The sequence below is a fragment of the Leptosomus discolor genome, chromosome 1 (genome assembly GCF_034619465.1).
Source record: "Leptosomus discolor isolate bLepDis1 chromosome 1, bLepDis1.hap2, whole genome shotgun sequence".
Classification (NCBI taxonomy): domain Eukaryota; kingdom Metazoa; phylum Chordata; class Aves; order Leptosomiformes; family Leptosomidae; genus Leptosomus; species Leptosomus discolor.
In genome coordinates this window covers 11,315,568-11,343,234 of record NC_141391.1, presented here as the reverse complement: position 1 = coordinate 11,343,234, position 27,667 = coordinate 11,315,568, and the positions used below count along the sequence as shown (strand labels likewise).

The window sequence follows — 27,667 nt, the reverse complement described above, 5'->3', positions numbered from 1 at the left end:
CAGTTTTGTATCATCTATGAACTTCTGAGGGTACACACTGCCACATCATCCAGGTCATTAATGAAAAAGTTAAATAGTATTGGTCCCAGTATTGATGTCTGAGGCACACCGTCAGTGGCTTGCTCTCCTACTGGACTTTGTGCCACTGATGACAGCTCCCCTGGGCCCAGTCATTCAGGCAGTTTTCAATCTGCCTCACTGTCCACTCATCTAACCCCTACTTTGTCAACTAGTCTATGAGGATGTTACTGGAGACAGTGTCAAAAGCTTTACTAAAATCAAGGTAAACAACATCCAGTGCTCTCCCCTCATTCACCAAGTTAATCATATCTTTGTAGAAGGCTAAATGGTTAAGCATGATTTTCCATTTGTAAATCCATGCTGATTACTACCAATCACCTTCTTGTCTTTCATGTTTTTGGAAAAGGTTTCCAGGATTAGTCATTCTATCAACTATTCATTACCTTATTAATGAATCAGAAGTGATACCTTCTTATAGCATCCTGCAATTTTATTGACTACTTGTCTTCTAACCATTAATGAAGTCAAACTTTGCTTAGGTTATGATATAATTAATCTAAAAAAGCAATAGCCAAGAATGAGACACTAATTGGAAACATGTCACATTCTCATAGGCTGAAGCTACCCACAGGCTTGTAATCCTGTCTTGAAAATAAATTATATATAAAATTTCTGGGAGTATTGTGGAAGGCATTTCAACTCCTCAAATAAGTTATTTTGGCCTCCATGCTACTGGCAGTGTTTGGAGCTAAAAAGAAGGAATACGTAGCTGAATCTCTTACGGTTACCAAAGTACTTATCTCTGTCCTTTGCAGACAAATTTTATTTACATTTCATGAATGAAGCACTGGTGATCTGAAAGACATAGCATTTTACTCAGAAGATAATGCATGATCAGCTTTGGTGGAACTTTGAATAGTGTCGTTACTAGTTAGTTAACTGGTTACCTGGTTTAGTGTAGCTACCAGTGAAGTTACCAATTTTATCTAGTAGTTAGCTAAATGTTAATAGTGTAGCCAGCTGGTTCCTGTAGGAAAGCTTCAGGATAGGTCATATATTTGCTTCAGAATGTACACAGATATTCATTATGTAAAGCGATTCACATCAGCTTTTTGTGAATTCTAACTCTGTAGATAATGGAATTAAGTAATTTTGCACATAGATGTAAAGTGGGGGCTGTTTCTGAACAGCTTGATGCCCAAAAGTTCTTTGGCTTGTGAACACTTTGGGAAATCTGTCATTTTCATTTCATGCTTATGTAGAAGTAATGGCATGCTGACTGTTTCTGCATATCTCTGTATTCAGTACGGTGGGTAACACCCACCATTCTTCGCAGCTCTTGGATTCATGAAAGATGCAGTCCTTAAGTTTGAACTCAGCATTGTTAACAGCCTCAACGAACGAGGCTAAAAATGCCCTCAGGAATGGGTGGCTTCACTTCAGAGCAGTGCAGTAACAGCTGGGTAGTTTACTACACCAGAAGGGTTTTGCTGAGGTGCTTTAAGAAACAGAGGAATTAACTTTTACCTGAAAGGCCAAAAACGATGGGCCTCTATTTTTAAAGGGCAACATGGAAGAAAGTACAAAGGTGTGTTAAAGTTGCACGCTGTCTTGAATTTGCAGACCAGAAGGTCTGTCTGAGTGAAGGTGGGAGTTCCAGTTAAGGTGTTGTGTGAAACTTTTCCTCTGTAACAATCCAAAAGTTACATCCTGTGCATTCCAGGGAGTAACGTCTCATTTCAAACGAGGTGACTGGAATGCTCAGTCTCTTGAACATAGATTCACGAGAGTCTTAAGAGCCATAAGTTGTAGTTCACAGAAAGGAGGAATGGGATAGCTCCCAGTTGGCACGTAGTGATGCCACCTGCATGTCTTTGCTTGTCTTGAAGCAAAGCAGCATGTTTTAATATAACTTCCTTTCACTTGTCAGTAGAAAAGCCGAATAGAGTTGTCAGTTTCCAAGAACATCTTTAAAAAGTCCTAAAGACTACAACACTGATCAGCTTCACCATAGGCAGGATCTGCACAGCATAACCAGCTTGAATAGACATGGCGGGGTGGGAGTGGGGGGTGTGTTTATACCATGCAGATAATATTCACTAAGTAGATTATTCTGACTTGAATGAAAACTAGGAAATAAAAATACCTAAATTTATTAGATTACATACATCCATAGGTGATAGCCATCTGACATTAAGTCCTTTTCCCTATTTGAACTCAAATGAAATGCTGTGTATACTGAGGTAATTGGAAAAATTACACTGGCTTTAGGATGAAAGGACACTGAGAATTTCGGGTAGGATTTGAACAGATCTTACAGACATAAGAATGTCATTTATAGGTCCCTGACTTTTTTGTAGTGTTATATTTTATGATTGCATGCTAGCTCTGAACTTATAATTAGTTAACATCATTATAGTTACAAGGCTGATATATTAAGCAGGTATTTTTCCTGTTAGTCAGACTGCTAGCTCCAGTGGCTGTATGTGATATTTTCTGACAACAACTGTTGCCCTCTTTGTAGAAAGATGGCAATCCAAAACAACAGATAAACAGATGTTTTTCTATAGAAGAAGGATTACAATGTTTGTGGAAGTGTCATGTAAAGTTATTATAAACTTCATACAGGTTTTTAAACATTGAAAATGAGCCAAGTCCATAAAAAACAGCTGAAAAAAATTAGTAACTTTGTAAGAAGGTTTTTTTCTTGAGACATAATTTAAGCAGCATTTATTAAACAGTGTAATCAAATATCTTTATAATTAATAAATAATAAAAAAGAATCCCAGCAATCAAGATCCTAGTCATTTGATGAATGTGTTTAGGCTATTGTTATCTGTTGTCATGTCAAGACGTGACTGTCCCATACGCAGCTGAACTATCAGGGAAATGCTGACTCTGTGATACAGCTCAGTCCTTATCAGCACTGAGACCAAAAGGAAACCAGAAGATTCCAAAGCAGCTACCGTTATTAAGGAGGACAACGAAGTTGCACCCACAGTGATTTAATCGTATTTCTGTTAGCTTTTGCTGTCAGGGAATCTGTTTCATGCCCATATCAAGGTGGGAGTTAAAAAACTAGAACAACTGCTCAGACTGATTTTTAGGAAGATGAAAACTACCATAGCATTTCTTCCTTTCTGCAAAGGAAAAATTGGTTTTGTACTATCAGCTCAGGGTAAGATAGCTGTTTTCATGTGTATTTTTGGGAACAAAGCAATGTACTTGACAGTCTACATCAAGATACCAGTATGTGCTTGTAAAGGGTAACTTCTAAGAAGCTAAAATCTGGAGCATATCTGAAGATACTGGTACTCAGAATAGATCTGAATCAGTGTAGGAGTAGAATTTACTCCTGGAGGCAGAGAACAGGTTATCATTGATTTAATGAGATGAATGTAGTCTCCTATAACATCCTCAACAGAATAGTTCAAGTCATCTGGTGAATATATATATCTGCTAAGAGTAGTTGAAAAAATTAGTCTTTCAAAATGAGATATGCTGGCTCTCTGTGGGTAGATTTGGTCTCTTAGCTCTTTGGCTGCTTGTGTCAAAGAGCACCATGAATCCTTGAAGTGCTTCTGCTGGTTCATTCAAGAATAGAGCTTTACTGCAGAGGTCATGCCTCACGCAGTCAGTGAGTCCTGCAAAAGAAACTCCAGTCCAGAGTCCAGGAGAGATCTGGCAGCAAAGGCAGTGCTGCTGAGGCACATTGGCATTGCCATACTACAGCTGCTAAGAGGTCCTTCTAATTTCCAGTGTCTGAGGGTATGTTTACATTGATTATTTCAGGGAGATGAAAGGAAACTTACTCATACTCTGAGTTGAAAAAAAAAAGCTGTTCGACTGTGTTCAACTTGTACCTATGGAGACCCTGGGTATGGTGTCACAGGCAAAACATCACACTAACATCATCCTTTGCTTTTCCTTTTGCTCAGAACATGTTTAGAGTGAAGTTTTGCAAAATGAAATACACAATGTAAACATATCCTTAGATTTTTCATTACAGGTTCAAGAAAACCCTTATCCTTCTCCAGTTCCACTAAATGCTTACAATTCTATTTCCTCTAAAGATGAGCACACTAATAGCACCATTTACAAAATGGAATAGAACTTAACATTATATTCTAAAATAAAAGTGTCTTCCAGCTGATCTTGGTGATATACTTCCTATCACTTATCAATAAATTGATTACTACCTCTACAGGATAAAAGAAAACTATAATTTAGAAGCTGTCATCCAACAGGGTATTGCCAGGTGCTTCAAAGGAGGATAAAAAGTACCCTACAGCTGTAGAATAACCTGCCTTAGATTACATTTTTACCCTAATCCTTAGTTGCCAGAATTTGGGTTTCACCTGCCACTAATACATTCCACACTTTTTCTATTTTTTGGTAGCATTAGCCATTATGACTTTGAACACTCAAAATATTCACAGAAGACCCAGTAGTTCTTCAAATTTACCAAATTGCTGACTTCCACAGTTTACTTAGCATTTGAGAAAGTGAGTTCCATTTTAGTATTCTCCATCTTCAGGTTATGCTGAACATGTCCTTGGTCTTGTGTCATGATTCTCTAAGATGATGGAAAAAAAAGATCATTCTAGTCTATCTTCTCTAAGGCTATCCATTATTTTATACACAGTAATATATAAAGCCATCTCCTATTGGTTTTGAAGAAATAGTTTATCTCCTCAGGATTCCCTGTGATGCGGACTCATACAGAAGTTATTCGTCTCCTTTATGATGTTTCTGTATTCTTAAATGCTTCTTTCAATCCCTTTAGGCTGATAATTTCCTTACAAACCTTCTACTTCCACAATATTTTAAAATTCTGCATTCTCTAGATTTCTTCTCATCTAGAACATTCTTATATCTCTGATTTTCACTTTTTCCAAATTTACTTGCAAGGTTTACTTCCTCTTGCTGAAGGACAAACTTCCTTTGTTAAAGTAATTTTCCTAATTTGCAAATGAACAATACTGGCTTTTCGCTTTGCTTTTCTACTTTTGGAATTATTAACAGGTTAAGAAAGTTTAAAGTTGTTATTTTATAAGTAACCTTGAAGATTTGTTTTCTCAACTGGTTACTCCTCGAACAAAGTCTCACAGAACAGAAGATGGAATTGATGATGAACTTACTTTGTTTCCTCTCCAAGAAGAGAATAGAAGTGTAATTAGAAGTATGAGATGAGTCATGGGCACATGACTGAATAATTCTAGAAGTGATGCAGAAAGACTTGGAGAATTGATCATTTCAAGGTATTCTCTGAGAAGAGGTTTCGTATCTTCATGGACAGACTTCACCTAAGCATATGGGATACCAGCTTGCAATCCAAGCTGGCAGAACGAATAAGAAGAATTTGAAATTGAGAGATGGGAAGAGAGCCTGGGAAGGAATAATATAGTTTCTTCATTTAACACCCAGGGCAGGAGGAATTTTGGCTTCAGAAAGATGGTGGCAACAAATATAGAAAATAGGAGCTCAAAGACTGAGGAGTTTGACTGGAGTGGTAATAAAAAAAGCATCAGAGTCAGTAAAAGAATGCCAGGAACCTATGCAACAAAACACGGGATCCAAAACCAGTGAGAAATTCAAATCAAACTTCATGGAAATAATTCTGTTAGAATGGAAATCACACCATTGATCAGAGAAGAGAAATATTAACTGACAGGTTTATAGTCTTCATTAAACAAAGAAGAAAAAAAAAAGGGAGAGAGTATGACATCTTGGTAAAAGTCAAAATTACATTGGGGAAGAGTTGTAAAGACAACGTGCAGGGAAGTACACAGAAACCTGCAGTAGGATGAGATCACCTTGGTTTTAGTAGGGAAATACTAATGGAAAGAATTTAACAATGGGACACTGCAGCTCCTCATATGTAAAGGAGATAATAAAGCGCACCAATAGCTGTTGAGTTCTGGACATACACCCACTAGGTTTCTTCAATACGGAGTCTATTTGCCAACATACCCCAGCCTTTCTTTTGATAAAGACCAAAGACATCCTTGAAGAGTCCACCATAGAAAATAAGGTTGTACTGAAAGCAGATGAGATTATTTTGTTTAAATTAAATGGAAGAGCAAACAAAACAGGCATAACTAAGAAGGCATTTTGAACAGTTTGAAAAATAAAAGAAGCTAATTAGGAAAGTGAAGTCAACTGTATTGAGGAGCATAGGGACTTGAATGTAGAAGAAGCTTGGCATTTCTTCATATTAAGGATACAAAAATATTCTCTGGAACTTGCATCAAAAAGAGGGAAAAAATAGGAGAAAAGGTTCCATATCTAGCTAGAGGAAAAGCTGTCTCAGCAAGGATACAGGGGCAAGAAATGAGGCTAGAGGGAACAGGAAAAGATATGTTCATCGAAGAAAACTGCTAGGGAGAACAAAAATGGATACAATTGGGACTGACAAAACCCCTAAACTTCACTGGCTTTGCAAAGACCTCTAAAATTAATAAAATGCCCTTTCACCACATTAACGAAAGGAAAAAAGGAAAGAGGAGTTGCTGGGGGAGGGCGAATCTGAAAATCAACTTTAAATAGCTGCTGATCTGGAGAAAGATTTTGCTACAGTATTTAATAAGGACAATAATGGTGGGCTTGGGGACAAGGCAGACTGACAGATGAGGCATTAACATGTCTACAATAAAGAAAAAATGTCACAGAGATTGAATATACTTGACAGCAGGAATTTCTGGACATCTGTTATCTCAGAGATACTGCCATGGGTTCTGAAGGGACAGAGATACGTGTGGGACCTGTAAAAAGAGGCTGAACGTGTTCTCTGGTCCTCACTCCAGTAGGGAAGTGCTTATTTCTCTCAGCTTGTGGCACAGAGCTTGGCTCCCACATGCATCCCAAAGAGCAGTTTTACCATGACTCACCTGCAGCTGTGGTGCTCTCACACTTTACTACCCATTTCCTCCTCCCTTGCTATGGTGCTGGCACAACTGCTGTTTCTTTTTGCATGAATGGTGCTAGCAGTAAGTCAGAAAAACAATTAGTCAGGGAGTAATGAGAAAACTAAAACAGTGTTGCCACCTCTGAGAGATTCATTTGTCTACCACAGAGTATGTGCTAACATGGCACTTGTATGGTGGTGGATTGGCTGCAAAGGAAGAACCTTCAAGATTCTTCAGGCTTCTTAATCTCATCTTAATTGTAGATGAGGCTGCAGAAACAAATTTGGAAGGAAAGGAAAATTAAAGATGCAGGTAAAGACAAATGGAATAAAATTCAGTGTGAGCTTATACAAAGTGGCTGTACCAACTAATCTCATCATCTTTACTTAGTAAAAGCTGGACTTGGACTTTGTGTACCAGGGAGATTGCTCTAAACTGATCTGGCCTTGGAAGCAGATCTGCTAAGGTACCACACATAGTCTGTTGCTACCACTGCATGGATGGTGATGAAAGAAAATTGTTGGACCAGAGGGAGATAACCTACATTGAATTAATTTTGTCTGATTCATAAGTATTATGTCACAAAACACAAAGAGAACTAATGAAATTTTGTGATAATACAAAGTTGAGAGCCCACATTGATACAGCGAAATGTCAAGATCTTTATTTTCCTTGAGGACTAAAAGAGCAGCAGGTGGATACAGTATAATAGCATGAGGTATGAGGTCAGATACTGAAGGAATAATATTTGTGTGGACTGAAAAAGCAAGAGAAAAAGAAGAGCTGCATTAGCAAGTGACTGCACCAAGAGAAGCCATCTATATGATGCTATCATATAAAAGTAAAATGTGGCTCCAAGGCATACTAGGTCCGTTTTGTCCATCCAGGGAAGGAAAGAACAGGATAGAATGTTAATATTATTTTCTTGAAGGTATTGGTGGTATTTTATCTGTATTACTGTGAACAGTTTTCTCTTGCTCAAGACAGAATAATTCAGCTGGGATAGTTGAACTGAAAGGCCTAAAACGATCAGGGAAATGAAGAGCCTGGTTAATTAGAGGAAACAAAGTGTTTGGCTTGTTTACCATGGAAAAACAAAGGTTGAGAAGTAAACGTCTTTGTTCTTCATTAATATGGCACAAGAGTTCTCACCAGGTAGATAAATGATCCATCCAAGTTAAACGACCAAATATCTGCTATATATTAGCAACTAATAAGCACAATTGTAAAAAAAAAAAAAAAAAAAAAAAGTCTGAACCACAGTATTATTGCAAAGAGAAGAGCTTTATTTCAAGTGTCAGGTTCAAGGAACTTTTGTGAATGTTGAAGTCATGTTCCCATGAATTTCTTAGTATTGAGCAGCTTCAAGGCTAGAGATCCTGAATGTGAGAAAGAAGGTGAAAGCCAAACACACACAGTCCCAGGGCTAAGAAGTCTGTGGATCCAAGGTTCAGGAAGTCCAGGAGTACAAAAGTTGAAACTGTAAGAACAGGATCTCATGCTCTGCTCATCAAAACATACTCTAGTCAGCATCAGTGCTGATATACAATTTTATCAAGTGGTTTCAGGACCCGGGAAGCATATTGAACATTTCAGTTGTATCAGTAATGATTGTTTTTTATGTCAGTCTTATTTGGATCAGTATGATCTCTTGGAGGACAGGCAGTGAGGAGGAATATGTGCAAATTTCAAAAAAGAACTTGATAAGTTACTAGAGGAACTATATGATGACTTCTGACTTCATATGTTGATTTCTTCTCACCTAAATGTAGATGACTACATTGAGATAGTCCCTCTTGATTCTCTTTGGTTTTAATGGATAGAAACACTTTTATGGGCTGAATCATGTCATCCTAATGTAGACATCAAAAATAAGTTAGATTAACTATGCCCTGAAAATGCTTGTTTTTCTCCATTGATTATAAAGGGAGCCCAAGGGAAGAAGTTCAGAAACAGGTATCTCCACTCTGGTCTTCTAAGAGTTTAATTCCACCCCTGGAGACAACTGTCCTCTATCCCAGTGGACAGGAATAATAATAGGGAAGGAATAAAGGAGAGGAAGAGAACTGGTGTGGCCAAAGAGATGAAGAGTAACTGAAAACAGCATATAACAATGGAGAAAAAATACCCTCAGCTATATTACAGAGGTGTGGAATGAAGGCTACGGAAAGGAAAATAGCATGGAAAAAGAGTAAAAAGACTTGGTTATATTCCTGAACATGTTTATTTAGTAGACAAATGAGAACCAAAATTAGTTTTATGTGCAGGAATGTTTTATTTTGTACAGCTGTACATATGAGAAGAATTGTGCATCCCTACAGCCACACATATATTAGATAGAACTAAACATGCAATACACACATGTTCTTACAGGTAAAAGAAACACGAAATTTGAATTCATTTGTGTTGCAGCAGCACCTTGCCATTCAAATGGAAATCCAGGTCTCATTGTGCTGTGTTAGCTGTTATATATAGAAAGGAAAACAGTGGAGAGAGTGAAAAGGGTTGACACAATGCACTAAAAATATCACTTTCTACTAATGTATTCTTTGGCAGTGCACCAAGGTTAATATTCAGCCTTCTGCCAAAAGCCAAAGGGTCCCAAGTCCTCACTACTCTTTGAAATGATACTGAGTTAATGTGCCTAATTCTCACCTCTCACTGATTTTATGCTGGCTTTAAGGCCAAGGAAATACAAATGGTTTGCTTTATCTCCCTCCTGTAGGAGACGCCCGTTCCCACCTTCTGAAGTCCTTCCTACTGGGATCTTATGCCAGCCCATAATATTATGGTTATAGCTACGGCTATACAAAAGTGTATCTGAAGTACTTAAAAGCATCTAGTGGTTTTGATTGACTTGATGAGCCTCCAGGATACTCGACCATCCAGCAGTTTTTGTTGAGCGCATGTAAACTTTAGCACTTCAAAACTTTAGCACTTCAAAACTTTAGCACTTAAAAAGCTGCCTTCAACTGGCCATGCTTAATTGAAGACACCCAAAATCAATAATCACTTGAAAATTCAGAACACTTTGACATTTCAAATATAAAGACAGGCTAATTTATTTTATTATTTCTATATATAAAGTTTTATTTAATTTTGTAGTGTGGTGGACAAAGTCCAAATCACCAAGTCCAAAACCTCACAAATTAGAAATGATAAAAGCATCAATTTCTGTAAATGAAATCACTTTTAGAGATCAGAAGTTGCTCAGCCTGTCACAGAAAGACTGGATGCAGTTATGTAAGAAGACAATCATGTTGATTCATACCAATTATGCTATGCATTACTTGGAAGAGCCTTCACAAATTTTCCCCTCCCCCTCCAAAAACAAATTTAAACGTGGGAAAGAGGCTTCTGTATGCTATGAAATGATCCTTCTGTGTAAGGCTGGCAAAATTCCCACCGTTTAAGGAGCGAATGAGCAATCTCTGGAAGCATCAATCCTACAATGGGTACATTCTCCATTTCTCTCCTGCTGAGCATAATACTTACCACCATAAAGGCTAACAGGTCATTTTATTTCACCTCATTCCTGTGCCTCATGTTATAAAACAGCCTTAAAATAGATTTGCTTTTGATCATGCTTTAATTTTAAGGAGTGTGATGCATAATTACATTGCTTGCAATTACCAAATTTTTCTGTAAAGCCTGGTGTTGATAAATCCTGGAAATATGCTAAAGCCCTGTTCTGCTTTCTGAAGGGAAGATTACTGTTTGTACTAGAGAAGTGGGCAGAGCTGCTTAATTTATTACTCATCCACCTGTGTCTTATTTGAAGTCCCAAACTCTCATTCTTATCCAAGAAAATCTCTCATTATCTTCTTCAAAGAGAATCGAGTATTCATCATGCTATAGCTCTTCCTTTTCTCTTTGGTCATCTGTACCCCCTGTCTCTTGTCACAACCGTTCCATCAGCTTCGTCTTGTCCCTCTCTGACATCCTTTATTACAAGTCTAACTCCTTTCATGCTATTTTTCCTCACCATTTCACTTTCTACCACAAGGATGCGATTGGCCTTCTGGGCTGCAGTTGCGCACTGGTGGCTCATGTCCAGCTTTTCATCCACCAGTACCCCCAAGTCTTTTCCCACAGGGCTGCTCTGTAGGATGTCTTCTCCCAGCCTGTATTGATACCAGCAGTTGCTCCAGCCCAGGTGCAGGACCCTGCACTTGGCCTTGTTGAACCTCATGAGGTTCACCTGGCCCACCTCTCCAGCCTGTCCAGGTCCCTCTGGATGGCATCCCATCCCTCTGGCATATCGACTGCACCACCCAGCTGGTGTCATCAGCAAACTGACTGAGGATGCACTCAATGCCACTGTCAATATAATTGATGAAGATATTAAACAGCACTGGTCCCAGTACAGGCCCCTGAGGGACACCACTTGTCACTCACTGTTTTCCATCTGGACATAGAGCCATTGACCACTACTCTCTGGATGTGACCGTCCAGCTAATTCCTTATCCACTAAACAGTCCACTCGTAGAACTCGTATCTCTCCAACTTAGAGAGAAGGGTGTTCCGGGGGACCTTGTCAAAGGCCTTGCACAAGTCCAGATAGACAATTTTCATAGCTCTTCCCTTGTCCACTGATCCAGTCACTCCATTGTAGAAAGCCACTAGGTTGGTCAGGCAGGACTTGCCCCTAGTAAAGCCATGATGACTGTCTTGAATCATGTCCCTGTGCTCCATGTGCCTTAGAATACCTTCTAGGAGGAATTTAAGATGTATTTAAATTTACGAAGATTATGCAGAAGGACCTCCCTGTTATTCTTTATGGTACTTATCAAAGATAAAGAGATCCTTGGGACAGGGTCAGTGACATCACAGTAAGGATGATCCTAGAAGGAGATCAATTAGTAGGTATTTGAATTAGGTAAGAAGGTCACGTCTTATTTCAACAGTCTTAGTATGCCACAGAGCACTTTGATCAGTATCTTGAAACTTGTTCTTCCAGGCATGGCCCTCTTCCAGTCTAAACCCTCCCCTCTGGTGTGGTTTGAACGAAGGAAGCCGTTCAGAAGAGAGGTCCTCTCTCTAGCTGCCCCCTCGGCCGGGATCTGATGCTTGTTCAGGGCCAGAGAGCCTGTTCCCGGGGCGCTCGCCCCCGCGAAGCCCAGGCGCGAATCCCTTCGGGAACACGCCGTCGCCCAGCGCCGAGGGGGCCGGGGGGGCTCCCCAGGTAGGCTCCCTCCCCCGCCGTGGCGGCGCGCACAACTCCGCTCCGGCCGGCGCAGAGCCCGCTCGCTCTCCCCCGGCCCGGCGCCGCCCGGGGAACGGAGTGCTCCGGCTCCCGGCACGGCTGGCTACCGGGGGGGGGGGGGGGGGGGGGGGGGGGGGGTGCCGCCCCCCGCGGCTCGGCACCGGGCAAGGCTTCACAGACCTCAGCGCGGCTCTGCTGCTCTTGGTAGCGGCTCGGTTCCCTTGCATGCACAGCCCAAAGGACCGCGCCCCGAGCCGCTCCCTCCCCGTTTCTTCCCTTCCAGACGCCAAGTTCGGCGCTGCTCAGCCCCACGTAAATGGGCAATCCCCCCGACATCCCCCGCACGCACTTAGACGTGCAGTGATTAGGAAGAGAAGGTCTCATCCCTCTGTAAACTGCTTATGTTCCTAAGCATCATTTAATTTAAAGCAGGGGCGAAGGAGCGCCTGCTGCTCGTTAGCAGCAGCCTCAGCCACCGCACGTGAAACGCGATAGCGCTGGGGCAGCGCTCGGAACAAACACAAACAAACAAACACCAGCCGGGAGGGACAAGTCAGCAGCTCTCCCTCCGTCCCCTTGGTGAGGGCGCACCCCGCTGCCTCTTGGCTGTGGAGCCGGAGCGGAACGGCGCAGAGCCCGCTGGCTCCAGGGGACCTTCTGCATCCACCTGCCCCAGCTCTCCGCCAAGTCCTGTGCCCCCGACCCGCGCACGCATCGCAAAGCGGTGGCATTCCGGACTCGAAAGAGCAAGCGGTTTCGGGAACTGCTCGGTGCTTTGAGAATTTTAGTAGGTAACACCGCTGTTCCGGGGGTAGCACCGTATGCCAGCCGAGCGCCTGTATGCCAGCAGCCTCCGAACTCCGCGCTGCGGAGGCAACTCCGAGAAGTTGGTGCCAACTACGGAGTTTCGTAGTTCGGAGACACGTGTATCTTGCCCAGCAAAGATGAGAAAGCGAGTTTAGCAAATAAACCTCACCGAGCCACATTCTAGCACACACGAAGAAAAACCATACACACGAAATCAGGAGAAAACACCCCGCTTTATTTGCTGCTCTCTGGTTGAAAGGTATTCGGTGAGGAGACAAGAAAAGATTTCGTGAAAGGCTTTTACAAACTCCGACGAAGATTCCGGAGCATGGGCTGAGACGCTCTCACACGCCTGCACAGCACCTCACACTCAGGGGTACTCTTAAAGCGAGTTTCAAAGTTCCTTCTTTCTTCCTCCGACTGTTTCGGGTACGCGTTGTCTCCGGCTTTTTAAGCTGACGGCACCGATTCCCCTCATCAGTAGCTCCATGGAGACTACACAACGCCTCGTTAAGAGCCCCTTAACGACCTGCCTTCCCTCTCAAGGGCCAGGGCGCGGCAGGGCGCGGGCTAAGGGGAGCGCAGGGCGGCGTGCTCGGAAGGGCTGCCACGGGACCGAGCGCCTGGAGGTCCCTGCACACCCCACAGGGCAAGCACCGACCGAGCGGCACTCTGGTCCCTGGCTTTGGGGGGCGGCCCGCCCGCACCCCACGAGCGGGCCGCTCCCTCAGGGCGGCCAGAACCAGGGCCAGGGCGGCTGGAACCTGGCTCCGGGAGGTCGTTACCGCCGGGGCTCGACCCTCTTACCTGAGTTCCTGAGCTTGCGGTTCTTGAAGACGGAGACGATGACCAGAAGGTTGCCCAAGATGTCCACCACGGTGGTGAAGATCAGCACGCTGGAGAGCACCGTCACCACCCAGGCGGGCCGCGGGACACCCGCCGCCTCCCGCTCCGCCAAGCCGAAGCGGCCTCGCCCGCCCGGGTCGCAGCAGTTCCTCAGGGAGCCATTCTCCAGCATCGCCGATGCCCAGTCCCGGCGCCACGCACCGCCCTGCGCTCCGGCCGCCTCCTTCCCCCTGACCGGCCGCTACCCCGGCCGCGGCGCGGCAGCCCCTCTGACTGTCCGCGCGGGAGGGCGGGAAGGCTTTTAACGGCCGCGCCGGGCGCGCGGCCCCTCCCGCTCGCCCGCGGAGCCGGAGAGGCGGGGCTGGGGGGGGGGGCTAGCCCCCCCCCCCGGCCGTACGGGAAAGCCCGGGGGCGGGCACTTCGCCTGGGCCCCGCCCCCGGCCCCGCCCCGGCGCGCGGCAGCTGCTGAGGGAGGGGGGCGGGGTGAGGGGGTCCCCGGCGGCGGGACGGCGCCGCCCGGCGCTGAGGGGCGGGCGGCGGCGGCGGCGACGGGGGGGTCCACGGGCAGCGGAGGCGGCCGCGCTCGGTCATCCCCGGTGAGGGCTTGCGTGGCTGGAGAGCCGGAGGGAACCGCGGGGACAGCCGCCAGAGGCGGAGAAGGGCTCGGCGGGGGCGCCCGGCGCCGAAGCCCCTCGCCTTCAGTGCTGCTCCCGGCTGCAGCCTCCGGCCGCGCCTGTCTGCAGGCAGCTTCCCGCCGCCGGGCTCCGCCGGCAACCTCCTTCCCTTCAGCGGCGGGCAAACGCTTGGGGTTTTTTCCCCGAGGCTCGGTCGGCTGCGCTCCCGGCAGCGCAAGGCCGGGGCACCCCTTCCCCTCACGCCTCCACGCGGCCGGTGCGCCCAGGCGCGTTTGTCTGCTCCTTCGGTCTGGGCTAGAGGTCTAGGAAGGTTTTAACACTGACATCGCCGCCAGTCGGTCAGATCAAGACTAAGGACAATGCCCGTAGGGAGATAGTGGCAAAAGTCACGGCCAGGACGTGCTCCCAGCCGATATCAGCTTTGGGAAATGTGTGCCTTTCAGAGGTTTTTCCTTTCAAGCTGCAGGAGCAGACAGCAGGGCATCGATGGACTTCACTGAAATTAAGTTTGAAACATATTGCTTCGTTTGAGATCCCATACACTCGTTTCCATTAAATAAACAAGATGCATGCGACAAAGGAGGCCAGACCCTGCATGTGTCCGTGCCTGGCTTCCAGCACGGCTGGCATGGCTACCAGGCGCGACCGAGAGTGAATCAGTGGGTTCACATAGCGTGTGCTGGCAATTAGGGCGGCTCACAGCAGACGTGACTCAAGGGGTTTGTGTCCTGCTTTGCATCGTTTTCAGGTCAACCAGGCCACACTGGATCATTGTCCTGCTTCCAGGTTTTGCCCCATTTTTGAGAATGATGTAGGAGCTACACCTGCAAAAGAGCTTACTGTGCAGCTGTATTCTGCCTCTTTGTGTCTGTTCAGCACAGAGAAAGGTATGCCTCATAGTTTTTCAAGAATTAGATCTTGAGATAGCCTTCCTCTTTGAGTAAATTGGGGTGAGTTTCTGTCCTTTCTAACAGCAAATAATTTATTATGGCACATTGCTTCTTTGAGACTTACCTCTACATAAATGTGCTGTGGTGTAGTCAAAATACTACAAATTATTGGGTGGACTTCTTTTTCTAAATTAGAAATAGTTTATTGTTGTTCAATTTCAGTGTATTCCTAATCAACTTTAGATATACTAAAGTAGTCCTGGTTGGAGCAAACACAAAAGCGTGCATGTGCATTTTTGCACCAGTCTTATTTACGGTAATTTTTAAAAAATAATCACACCTCAGATACTGTTTAATGTAGGCAATATGTAAGGCATCATGATCCTTTTCAAACTGCAGATGGGGTTATGAGGGCTTGAACCAAAGAAGGACTGTCTTCTGAGATTTATCACTCCCAAATAGTTATTTTGGAGTTCTGCCATAGGAAAGTAATAATTGCACACTTGACAGAAAAGGCTCGTTCTTGATGGAAGCAAAAGTTTACTTGGTTTTTCTTTTTCTTTCTCCAGAAGTTTAAAAGGAAGCTTATCCAAGGAAATGCCTATTTTCTGTGTTCATCGGTGCAAAGAAGACTTTTTCTCAATGAAGAATAATCTACATTTAAGAAGAGCTTTTGCGTTACAGTGTCTCCCTTTATCTCCCTCTGTTCCAATTTCCCTTTTCAGAAAGTTGCTATCCTCACTGCCCGTTATCTGTGTACTACTCAAGTCTCATTGACTTATTACGGAAAACTTACAGATACTATCTTTATTTTCATGCCTTGAACTGTTTCTGGGCATCTTTCCAGAGTCTATATAAGTGCTTTTAGGAGAGCTGTACCATTTTGTTGTCTGTTATTACTACAGGATTTGTCTTTAACTGTTTGTCAAAAGCTTAAACTGTCCCTGAGCATAAATGTGACTTTTCAAGGTAGGCTTTGCTCCTGGCATTCTCCAGGTCTGCAGTTTGTCTATGCAGAGGAATGCTGTGTATTTGCCGTGCCACACACAATTGTTATGTATCATCACTCATTTTGTTTTGTGGCTCCCAAAAGTGTGCCAAGTTGTTCAGAGAAAAATTAGAAAGCTATGGCCTGAACTTGGCCTGAAGTATGAGCCTGCTACAAAATGTGAATTAAAATAAGTGTCGCTGGCTTTGTAACAAGTCTGTCTTTTGTGGCTGCAGTGGCACTTGACAGTAGGAAGACAAGTAGGTAGGAATCAAAACAGCAGCCTTTCTGCCTCAGCTGCCTGTAAAGAGCAGGTTCTTCCTCTGATCTGAATGCCCACTCTCTTCATTCGTATCAATAACAGGTCTAAATTATTTAGTTACCTATAAAAAGATAAGTTATAAATGTTAATCTTATTTGCTTTTTAAAATGATTGATTAAACTGCACTAAACCATCTATGGATGTTCTTACTCAGCTTTTCAGTAGCCTTCTTTGAAGTTAACTAAATTGTCTTTGAAAGTGAAATGCGTGTTTCAAGCCTATTGATCGTTATGTGAAATGTGAAATAACTCATTGCAGACAGCACTCCATCTCAAAGAAAGGGGTATATTCTTCACAGCTGGATTGTTAAGAGCTTTGTATTTTTAAGTTTGGGGAAATTTTCTTCTACGTTTAGGAAAAATAACTGTTCCGTGTTTCTTTGTGAAAGCAATCTAGGTTTTCTAAGGCAAGCTATATTTATGTTGCAGGATAAGACCAGGAATTGCCTGGATGATAGAACAATCAAATATTCCATGCATCGCTCGGCTGCCAGAGGCTGTACTCTCTTGTTTGCCTTTTTTTTTTTCCCCTTTTCATTCTGAAGACAAATGGCTGTTTCCTAGAGATACATTCATGCACTTTGTTTTCTGTGTTTTGTTGATTTGATTTTCTGAAAGGACTTATCTTTAACTGATCATAGAAGTCAAGACCTTTCATGAGCATGGTCCAGGTTCATGTTCCTATTGGTAAAATCTCTTGAATTTGGGGTATTCCAGTAGAACAGAAGAAGAAATTACGTCTTTTCTATGTTTCTTATGTCAGCACATATTTCTACAAGAAGCACACATTTCTACAAGACCAAAGGGCACTTAGAACTAAAATGCACAGTCTCCAAATAATGTTCCTACTTTTAACTCTCTCAGTCTGAGTTAACTGGTTTCACAGCATACACCATGGCAGAGGCTGGAGTTCGGACTTCTATACCCCTTCCATTCCTATCCAATTTTGATTTTTTTTTAATAGTTCTCTATATATTTTTGAGTCAATTAGAGCCCAACCACTGTTTAAATGACAGCCTGTTTGCCTGTCAGCTCCTGTCATGAGCCTGTACAGAAAAGTTGTATCTCCTTTAATAATAAAGAGTCTGTCTTTTCTGTAGGAACAGAAGATTCACTCGGTAACATTTTCTGGTCTGGGTTTCACCTTTTCTCATGCAATGTTAATATTTTTTTTAGGCAGAAATCAAAGCCTTAGTGGGGGAAGGGTTATTTTATTGTCCATAATTTTCCAACCCTTTTTTCCTGCTGGAAATTGCCCATAAAATGAGATCTTTCATTTCATTCTCAACAATTCATTGGTATTTTAGTCACATTGAATTTCCACGGCACATAACAGGATCCATTTGCTGTGAATTGTCAATAAAAAGCGTCACCTGGTTTTGAGACTTTAAATAGATTGGGCAAAACAAAGACGGGGAGCAGGAAGGGATTTAGGTTGGGCACATCTCAACCTAAGAGAGGGATCTACTTCCAAAGGACCGTGTACGTTCATTGTACTGTCATCACTGGATGGGTGTGGAAGGTGGGTGGAGCAGATAACCTGTGCACGTCTTTCTGCCAAAACTGAAGAGGAGCTTTGGTCACTAGCTTAGACCAGGTACTTCAGTGGTAGGTGACTCAAGGTGACTCTGGCTTGGTGAAGATAACTCCAAGGGGTCATAGCAGGGCTAAAGATTCGGATTCAGTGTCAACATTTCAAAGCCATCTTATCTCTAGACATGCTTACCTATTGCACCTTCCCTAATCTTTACTGTAAGTAGACAGGGGTATATATGTACTTTGTATACTGTATGTACATATACACACACTTTCTGTCTATACTTGTATACAAGCTACTGTTGCTGTTCCACTTCTGGGACTGTTCTGCCAATTCGCGCTGTGCTTTTCTAACATGCAAGCACTAGGCTGGAAAGGAAGAATCTGATTTTCATTCATGACCCAAACTAATATTTGAACTTACATTTTTCAGGGGTAAAAGGCTAATTCCGTAATCCCACCTGACCCTTTGACTAATCCTTTTTAAGATGGAAAACAGAGCCAGAAAAAAATAATTGGTTTATATTATTAAAGGGAGCTGCCACAATCCCTTGTTCATGTAGCATTCAGGTGCTGTTATCTCTGTCCTTCAGCTTGTTTTTGCAAGCAGCTGCTAGTTTTGTCACAGCCAGAAGGCCAAGATGGGCTGAGGAGGGAGAGTTGCTCTGGCAATCAGGAGATTCTGAAGTCCTAGTGGCGACTGTCCCATGGATTTGCACAGCACTGGGGTTAACTGACTTAATTTCATTGTTTCATTTGACGCATTAAAATGAGGCTGAGGAAACTGTTGTGTACTTCTTTGGAGGGAATTGAGCATTAATTAGTTAATTATTTAAAATTTATTTAATTTTATTTAATTTAATTTTGTTTAATTTAATGCAAAGCTGTCATGGATGGCCTAAGCTGCATAAAAACCAGCCTGTAGTTCTCTGCCAATACCAGCAGTTACAGATGGTCTGCTTCACAGGGCTGACTATGAGTTCAACATGAGCTGAAATTTGGAATGAAGGAATAATTTACTTGGTGAATCAAACAAGTGCACAACTTAAATCAACTTTTTTATAAAGAAATGGGTCATATTTCATTCTTGACCACCAGTTTCCACCAGTACTGTCCCAAAGGCAATACGAACTGTGCTGTCTTGACCTATGGTGTCAAGGTATCAGCTAAGATATGAGGTACCATCTGAGATCAGTCAGGTGGCTGACACAATAAGCACAAGACACAGTTACAACTGCCTTTTTCTCAGAGTAGTGGAAGTCTGGCTCTTTCTCTTCTAGCCAGCTCCTGATTTTCACGAAACCTTTAGAAGTATAATAACCTCAAAGCTTGAGGCCGTGACTCAAATCTCGTGGAATTTAGCAAAGATTTAAAAGTTGTTGGGAGGGGCTAACAAAAGGACAGATGCGTTAAAAGAAGGCCTGATCATCTTAAGTCCTGTTTGCATAGGAAGTTTAGGTGACAGTGGTCTGGTACTTAGGGCACTTCCATCTAGACTACCTGGTGCTGTATCTGCTTGGTTCTTCTATGCCGGGGAAATAAGGACTGGGACAGGAGCTGGAAGATGAGGGACTCATGGGAATAAAAAGCAAGTCAGACCTGGTGATTGCTTGATTAAATAGATCATTTTCTGATAACCGCCACCACACCAACCAAATAATGTGCTCAGCTGGATTTGTTTTTCCACGGTTATATCTATGATTCAGAGGCAGGAGCCTTGCCCTTTCACTTTTATAACTAACAAGAGTACCAGTGAGTCAACAGTGGCTGGTGGTGTGGTGCTATCCAGTTGCAATGTAAGATGGATCACGTCTCTTAGGGTTGCGAGACAGAACAATAGATCAATGTGTAAATTGGAACTTATTGTCTGGATTCATTGCCTTGCCTGAATTGCAAAAGCTGACCCACTGAATTATCTGCCACCCTAGGCATAGCTGCGGTTTGGGGGTAATGCATTTAGGGCCATGTATCTCTCTTCAGTGACTGTCAACATAACACCTAAAGACCACTTCAGTTACTGTAATAGTGTTCAAGAGAGAAAGACTATTGTAGTACCTGAAGTCGAGTAGTGCTGTTGTGATGGTCTTCATTCCAGGTGTGTTTCATCTGTTAAAGTCTTTGAGGTGAAGTGTGGTTTTATGCGTATCAAAACATTCACTGCACTAGAGTCGTCTTCTACTTAATGTTGAAATTATACATCTAGTTCAAGATTTTAGTGTGTCAGTTTCAGAAAGGGTTCAAAAGAATCTCCAACTACTGTTTCATCTAGGATGCAGTAATAATCATGCTTTTCTTCTGGCACTCTCATAGCACAAAGGACAAAATCATATTAGAGGACAAAGCTGTATTTATGGTAAATGTTAACTATTCATACATTGACTGGAATTCATTAACTGGACAAACTGCCTGGAGGTATGTTTGTGGAAGCGGTTCAGAATTGTTTTTTAACTCAGTTTCGTTATTAACTCAAACAATAAGAAATGAAATACTGCCAGACTTGGTATTGCTGGTGTGGAGGATATGACTGAAAGCAGAACATCAAATGAAGAATTCAGGAAGAAATTTGGAACATGCTGTGGTGGCACTATGTTTAAAATAACAAAAGGGGAAAAGTAAGCATATCTAGCTTTACGAAGTGAAGCTTGGCTGGCAGTAGATGAGGGCTGTATGGGTTACAGGGAAATGGTACAGGACATGGATGAAAATTAGGAAAGGAAGAGACGACAAAACTAGCCTTTTTTTCTATTTTTGTATTTTAATTAGTACATTACTGAAAATAGGATACTTGAAAAATGCACTAATATGAAGGAGTAAACAGGTTTAGAGTATCATAAGGGAACAGGCAATTAGAACTGTTAGTCATTTAAGGTTTCACAGAAGGGAAGGAAAACTAAAACCAATTCCAATTTAAAAAATCAAGGTCCTTGAAGTAGCATATGAACAGAAATAGAATACAAATAGTTTTTTTCAGTCAAGGATCTCAGAAGGGCCACATTAAAAAAAAAAAAAAGTAGGCCACTAAGATATGCAAATTGACAATAACCGATTATTTTGGCAGGAGAAGCCTAATAATCATTTTCCTCACTGTTGGTGTGGTCTAAACTTGATTCACTTGTGGAACAAGTCTATCCATTACAGATAATAAGTGGGCATCCAAAACCGTGTCATAGAGTAACACAAAGAGGTTGAATTCAGATTTCACCAACCTTAATTTTGCTATTTGTCTGACACTTCCTTGACTTGCAACCTTAAGCTGCAATTTTCTGGATTTCTTTATATGCCATGTCCTAGAGGTTTTTTGAAGAAAGAAAACCGAAAATCAAATATTCTGTCATTCAGGATTTACTGACCTTCATATGGGCTGTCTCTGATAATGAACATTATATATTTAAATCTTCTCTACAGCTCTCTTCCCATCAAATTAATGAGATAATGACTAGTCACAATTAGTTGTCATTCTCTTTTTTTCATCAGCATTAAATCAGCCTGAGGCTATTGAGTTTCATGGCCAATTGCTTTCAGCAGAAGACTGGAGGTGTTCAGGAATCTGTGTTTCTTCTAGAGTCTGGAAAGGATTTGTTTTTAGGGTTCTGACCTTTCAGCCTATTTCTCCCATATTTGTTCCCTTCTGCTTTATGCTACCCTGTTCCTCCATATCTGCTCCCTTCTGCCATATCACCCCTTGTTTTTACACTAATCTCTTTCCATCCCCCTCATTGTATTGTTCCTATTTGCTTTCTCAGACAGTCCTTGTCTTCACTTTGGAATTTCTTTGAGATCCCAGTACCCCCCTTTCCTCATGTGTAGGGAGTCTCCTTGCCTAGCAAAGCCCTGTTCTCCTTTCACTACCGTGAAAGTTTTGTCTTACCCTTAAACCTACTTGCATGGCTTCCCAATCTCACCACACTTTTCCTGCCACTGTCAATCAGTCTTGCATTTTCTTTCTCCCTTGCTGCTGATCCCTCTTTCTCTCCCCAGGTACCTATACCTCTGAGTATCTTGTCTTAGTGCTTTGTTCACTTTTATGAAATTCTGGCCCAGGCTTCTAGAACAGGCTGGCCCTTGTACCAGCCTGGCCTGGCAGATTGTCCCAACCTACTGTTTCCTCTCACTATGTCTTGCTTCTGACTTTCATTGCATTGGTTTTCGTCCTCTCCATGCTCAGTGAAGAAAACTTCCTTTATGTGTTTAAGGGTGTTAGCATGGGTTGAGGTCAATGAGCACAGCAGGATCTTTTTGCTTTCATTTCCAGTCATAAACCCAGTCCAGTCACTCTCAGGACAGCCATTTCAGAGGAGACCTTTGGAAGCCTATAGCCTTCTGTGGAACCATGAACCGTTAGATCAGTGTGAATGGCAAGGAGGGGATGAAACACATTCAACTGCATTGTTGAGGTCACATTTGCAACAGTCACAGAAAGGAGACAGCGGAATCTCTGCAAGTTTTGGGGAATTCACATTTTAGTCAGCGTTAGAACATGAGAAAAACTCATATATTTTCAAGGAGAATAGGAGCTACAGAGTACCCCTGTAACTTCGAGGACAGCATGACATCAACCTAAAATTCAGGTCCAAGAAGTTGAGTTCCATAGGATGCATCAGCAGCTCTTTATGGTCTGGGAACATGGTGGGGTTCAGTTAATGGATGTCTTCTTGAGGGTCTATAACAGAAGGGTTGGTGAGCCTTGAGCTGACTTACTGTATCTTCTGGGAAAAGGAAGTAGAAAGTGAATAGCAGCTCCAGAGCATTCTCTCCCAAGCGATATTTGCCTGTCCATAGTGTCTGTATCTGCAATCTTATATCCATATGTGTTTTTATGTCTGTCTGCCTTGTCATCTTAAAGCTCTTTTTTTTTTTTTTTACCACCCTTTGGAACAAACTGGACCTCTTTTTTCAGCCAGTTTTTTAGTAACTGTGATTACCTTTTCTTGGCTTCACAGTCCTTCTGTCCCTACATTTATAGTGAAGAGTTTCTCCATTCCTGAATTTCTGTCTCAACCTTTGAAGAAGCTTTCATAATTTCACAGGGATTTCCTTAATTTTCTTATTCTTCATCCTAAAGCTAGCCAAACTTCAGGGGTGGTAAACGTCAAGTTTGTCATGGCCAACGCTGGTGCCGCAACTGTGAGAGCAGAAAACTACCAATCCACCTTTGCTACACAGCAGCTGATCATGGATCAAGCATAAAAACTTTTTGATCTCAGGGTTTTCTTTGGTTTTTCTTTTTCCCCACCAGCATAATTTTAGAAAGCTTGCTTAAAGGCTTCTTTGGAGGCCTTTGAAATGACAAGCATTTTCCTATCTTTCCTCCTGTGTTTGAATCATGACGGCTCACACTGTTATGTAAGTTTGCTGTTTCAGTCTTCCATTTATAATTGTGGAGGCTGCATTGTTTCAGAGACCATGAGACCAAGTAGGTGAATCTGGAGGAGGATAGCCTAATGGGTCTAGCAGAGTGGCAGCTTTTATTCTACTTTGTGCAGTCCTAATTAAAACTCTGTCCCTGAAACATGACAAAGCAGTGGAAAAAAAAAAAAATCTAATTGGAAAGGTTAAGGAGAATACTGTAAGATATGCTGTTATTCACCAAAATAGGATCTTCTTGTTTTCCATGGGACTGGGAAGGCTTCAAAAGAAAGGGAGAAGTATCCCTGCCCTGCTGTGTCACAGGACTTTCCTGGGTTTGTAACTCCTGCAGAAATACTGGAAGTTCACTATGCCATTACTGCTGCATCGCAATGAGGTTTTGGCACTTAGAGAGTAATGGTGCCTATGACCCTTGTGCTTTGCTAGTGCTGTGTGCTTGCACTTCTGGTATTGCTATCTCATGTCAGATAGCAAATTTGAAACTGAATTGTTAAGAGCTTTTCTTGTTTGGGAAAAAAAGTCAAGTGTTAGATTGAAATAAAGTCTGTGTCTCTAAAATTTATGTTTGCATCAGCAAAACCTGTCTGAAATTCATGTTTATAGAAAACAAATATTTTAATGAAACAAAGATCCCACTAATAGTTTTTAATAACCTTAGCATTTGTTGCAATTGATTAAAATTCACCCCAAAATTTATTAGCCTATTATAGCACACAATTGCAAACATTTCTTTAGTGAGTGTTACTTTAAAATGTGTATAGTAAGAAATAACATCCTTCCATAGAGTTTACACTAAATATACACATAAATACATATTGTAAATTAGACAACCTATGGTATTTTTGATGGTGGTGAGGCACTGGCACAGGTTGCCCGGAGAAGCTGTGGCTGCCCCCTCCCTGGCAGTGCTCAAGGCCAGGTTGGATGGGGCTTGGAGCAACCTGGTCTGCTGAGAGGTGTCCTTGCCCATGGCAGGGGGTTTGGAACTAGATGATCTTTAAGATCCCTTCCAACTCAAACCACTCTATGATTCTATGATTTTTGGACACAAAACACATACAAATACACCTGTAGCCTACATAGACAATTACAGATTGATTGGAAATAGATGGGAGAATTTCATAGCCACTCTCAATCATGTTTGAAGCAGAAAGCTGTTATCTTCCAAAGTGTAATGCCTACCTTGCCCTGCTGTTCGCTGTCTTCCTTCCGTAGAGTCTGTCCAGAAAATTCCATCTTGTTCCATAGTTCATCATTGATGCAGAGAATCAAATCTCAGAAGAAAGATCATTACATATTCCTAAAATTACCTGATCAGTTCCTTGATAAAAAATTAAGGTTTTCCATCAAATTGCTACAGATTGCATATTCTACACATATGCAGTGTTTTGATATCTCCATAACTGGGAAACCTCTGGTTTGTACCCTACGCTACATTTTACTTAGCTCAGTTTATTCATAGTTGTTTTAAAATGTCTTGGCTGTAGGACTAAACAAATGTGCAGTCTTTTACAATACAACTGATACATTTCTGTATCTAACTGATTTACATTTACCTCTCAACACTCAAAATATTAAGTTCTATAAATAGATAAAATCATATCCATGTACATTTTTATATTACATGCACACTTTTATGAGTTGGTGATCTATTACTCATATTCAGTATTAATAAATACAATATATCAATCATTACTGAGAGAAACAGAGTTTTTTATGTTTTGAGATAGAGACATCTTTGATGTGGATCCATTTTTCCCAGTTACTTTCACCTGTTCATGTTTTTCTCTTGTTTTATCTTCAGACAGGACAATTGACCTATAAAAGTATTATATCTATCACATTTCAGATATGATAATAAAATTAAATTAAAATGAAATAAAGTCAAGCAACTTATAATTAATATTAATAGAGTTGGAACGGATTACTTTTCTGTCCTACCTCTGGAAGATAAAACAGAAAGAATTGTTATTAATAGTTTTCCTGGTTACTCCAGCTTAAGTATCTCCCTCCATAGGATTTTCTAGTGATGTTAAAGGCCTGATTAACTGCATTTTTGCTTTTTTCATTTCATATAATTCATCAGCTAATATCCTCATATTATCATTTATAAGTTCTCAATTCATGTTTATTATCCATCTATTATTGACTATTTGTAACTAATAAGTTTGGTTTAGTTTAAATTAGCAGTTCTTACTTATGCATAGATTTCTACCATCTTTCCTTGTTTTAGTTGTTGCTTTGTTTTTTTTTTTTTTTTTCCATTTCCTTCTCTGTACTCTAAAAAAAAATACTAGTTCTCACATATCACTTAAAATCATATATTATAGCGTTAACTTCATTTTTCAAGGGTTAGGTCTCTCTAGTTCAATAAAATACCTGATACTTCTCTCTCTCTGCCTTAGTAGGGTCACACCTAATCCACCAGTCTTTCAAGTGTTAAATACTTAGATGCTAGTAGCACTTGGTTGGTGTTTGTTTTCAGACTTGTCCTTTGTCTTTCTCTTTTTTTCTTTGCTGATTTTGTAGGCAATGGAAACCCCCCTCAAGGTTTCTTTCATGCACATACTCACATGCTTCTCTGAATTCAACATTATCTGTGAGCTTGAACCGCTTGTTTTCATGTTAATTGTATTGCATTTATTTGGCTTGTTCTGCAGTTTTAAACATTTTACCTATTTTACCATGTAGGTATTCTTTTGGTTTTGTGGTTCTCTTTCTTCCAGAACTTTTCAGAATGCATGTTAGAGAAGCCTTAAAGCTGATGCTGCCTTTTCTTTTCTTGCTTTCTAATTCTGGGGATCATGCTGTATTTGGGTCTCCTATTTACACAATGCTTCATTCTTATCATTCTTTCTTAGGTCCGATTGCTGGAGATCATTGTTAGCAAACGTTAAAGCCCTGATTCATTCCTGTGTTCGTTATCCCTTTGAGCCTTTTGTTTACCTTTAAAAATTACCTTGCTTATGGGAACCTCTGTGCTAATCCAACCAAAGAAATGGTCACCAGTCTGATTCAGTGGTTGCTGCTGCTCAAGCTAGGTTCCCATACTGCCATCCCAAGGGTTTTCTCTCATTTAAGCCATCACTCCACAGAGGTATCCCCGTTTAAAGAGCACTGTCATTTTTGTTATTGCTTTAATCTGTCTGGGACTTCAATTCCTTGTGACAGCAATTTGCTTTTACATCTCTAGCCCTGCCCTTTTACTACAGTCTTGACGATTAAGAGAGCCATTGGTTTACTCTGCACATCTGTCTATATTGCAGAGCTGGTTTTACAATGCATAGCATGCTGAGTAACTGTTCTTTTCCAGATTCCCCAGCACAATTATTATTAGTCCCTAGTCTGGATGACTCTGGATCGCTCTGTCTCACTTCATCCTTGTGTCCCGGGTCTCCCAAAGAGCTGTAACAAACCCATTATGACTTTGAAACGGTGCTTACAGGGCCCCGGTGTGTTTCTCTCATCCTTTGTGGTCAGTCCCTGCAGAAGGATGCAGGGATCAGCAGCCTGGCTGATTATAATGGAATATTCAACTTCTCTTTTGTAGCTCCTTCTGTAAAAAATCCACAAACAACCCTTTAGCACCTCACCCGGTTCTTGCATTTTTTCCATCAGAGTAGCTTCATGATTGCATTGGGCACAGCCTGCCCCTGGTATTCAAGTGTTCTTTGTTACATTGATGGATGTGCTCATACCTGGCAGTTGGTTTCCTGATCACCCCTTAGCTCCACCAGAACGGTGGGCCTTCTCCACTGATCCAGTTCCAATCTGACTTCGAGCCATGGGAAGAGGAGGGACAGGACTCCCAAGACTATCGCTAGGAGGGAGAGGATACAGGGCCCACTTTCCTCTTCCCTTGCACAGATCTCCTACAAGCACTACAGCAGAATGCTTGTTGGGGCATTATCCCAGCAATTCAGATCGTAGCCATCATTCTGAAACACTTTCTATATATCTGGTCTTGCTGAGTGCTTTCTGCTGTGTTATTTCTTATCACTACCTCAAGAGTTATGCTATTCTGCCACTTCAGGGAGTTATACTGTCAAAGGTTACAGTCTGTATAGTTTCTAAATCATTCCTCTTCCTAGTTTTTTTTCCTTATGTTACTATCATTTACTTTTTCCCATACCACTGCTGTG

The 27,667-nt window shown here is 41.9% G+C and overlaps 1 protein-coding gene across 1 annotated transcript in view; it reads right to left on the bottom strand.

Annotated features, from left to right (window-relative positions):
* The window catches only part of MTNR1B (melatonin receptor 1B), a 34,622-nt gene extending 20,662 nt beyond the window's left edge, over nt 1-13,960 (bottom strand). The window contains exon 1 of the mRNA XM_086481720.1: nt 13,750-13,960. Coding sequence (XP_086337846.1) covers nt 13,750-13,960 — 211 coding nt within the window. The remainder of the gene's footprint in view (nt 1-13,749) is intronic.
* Between the last annotated feature and the right edge of the window lie 13,707 nt (nt 13,961-27,667).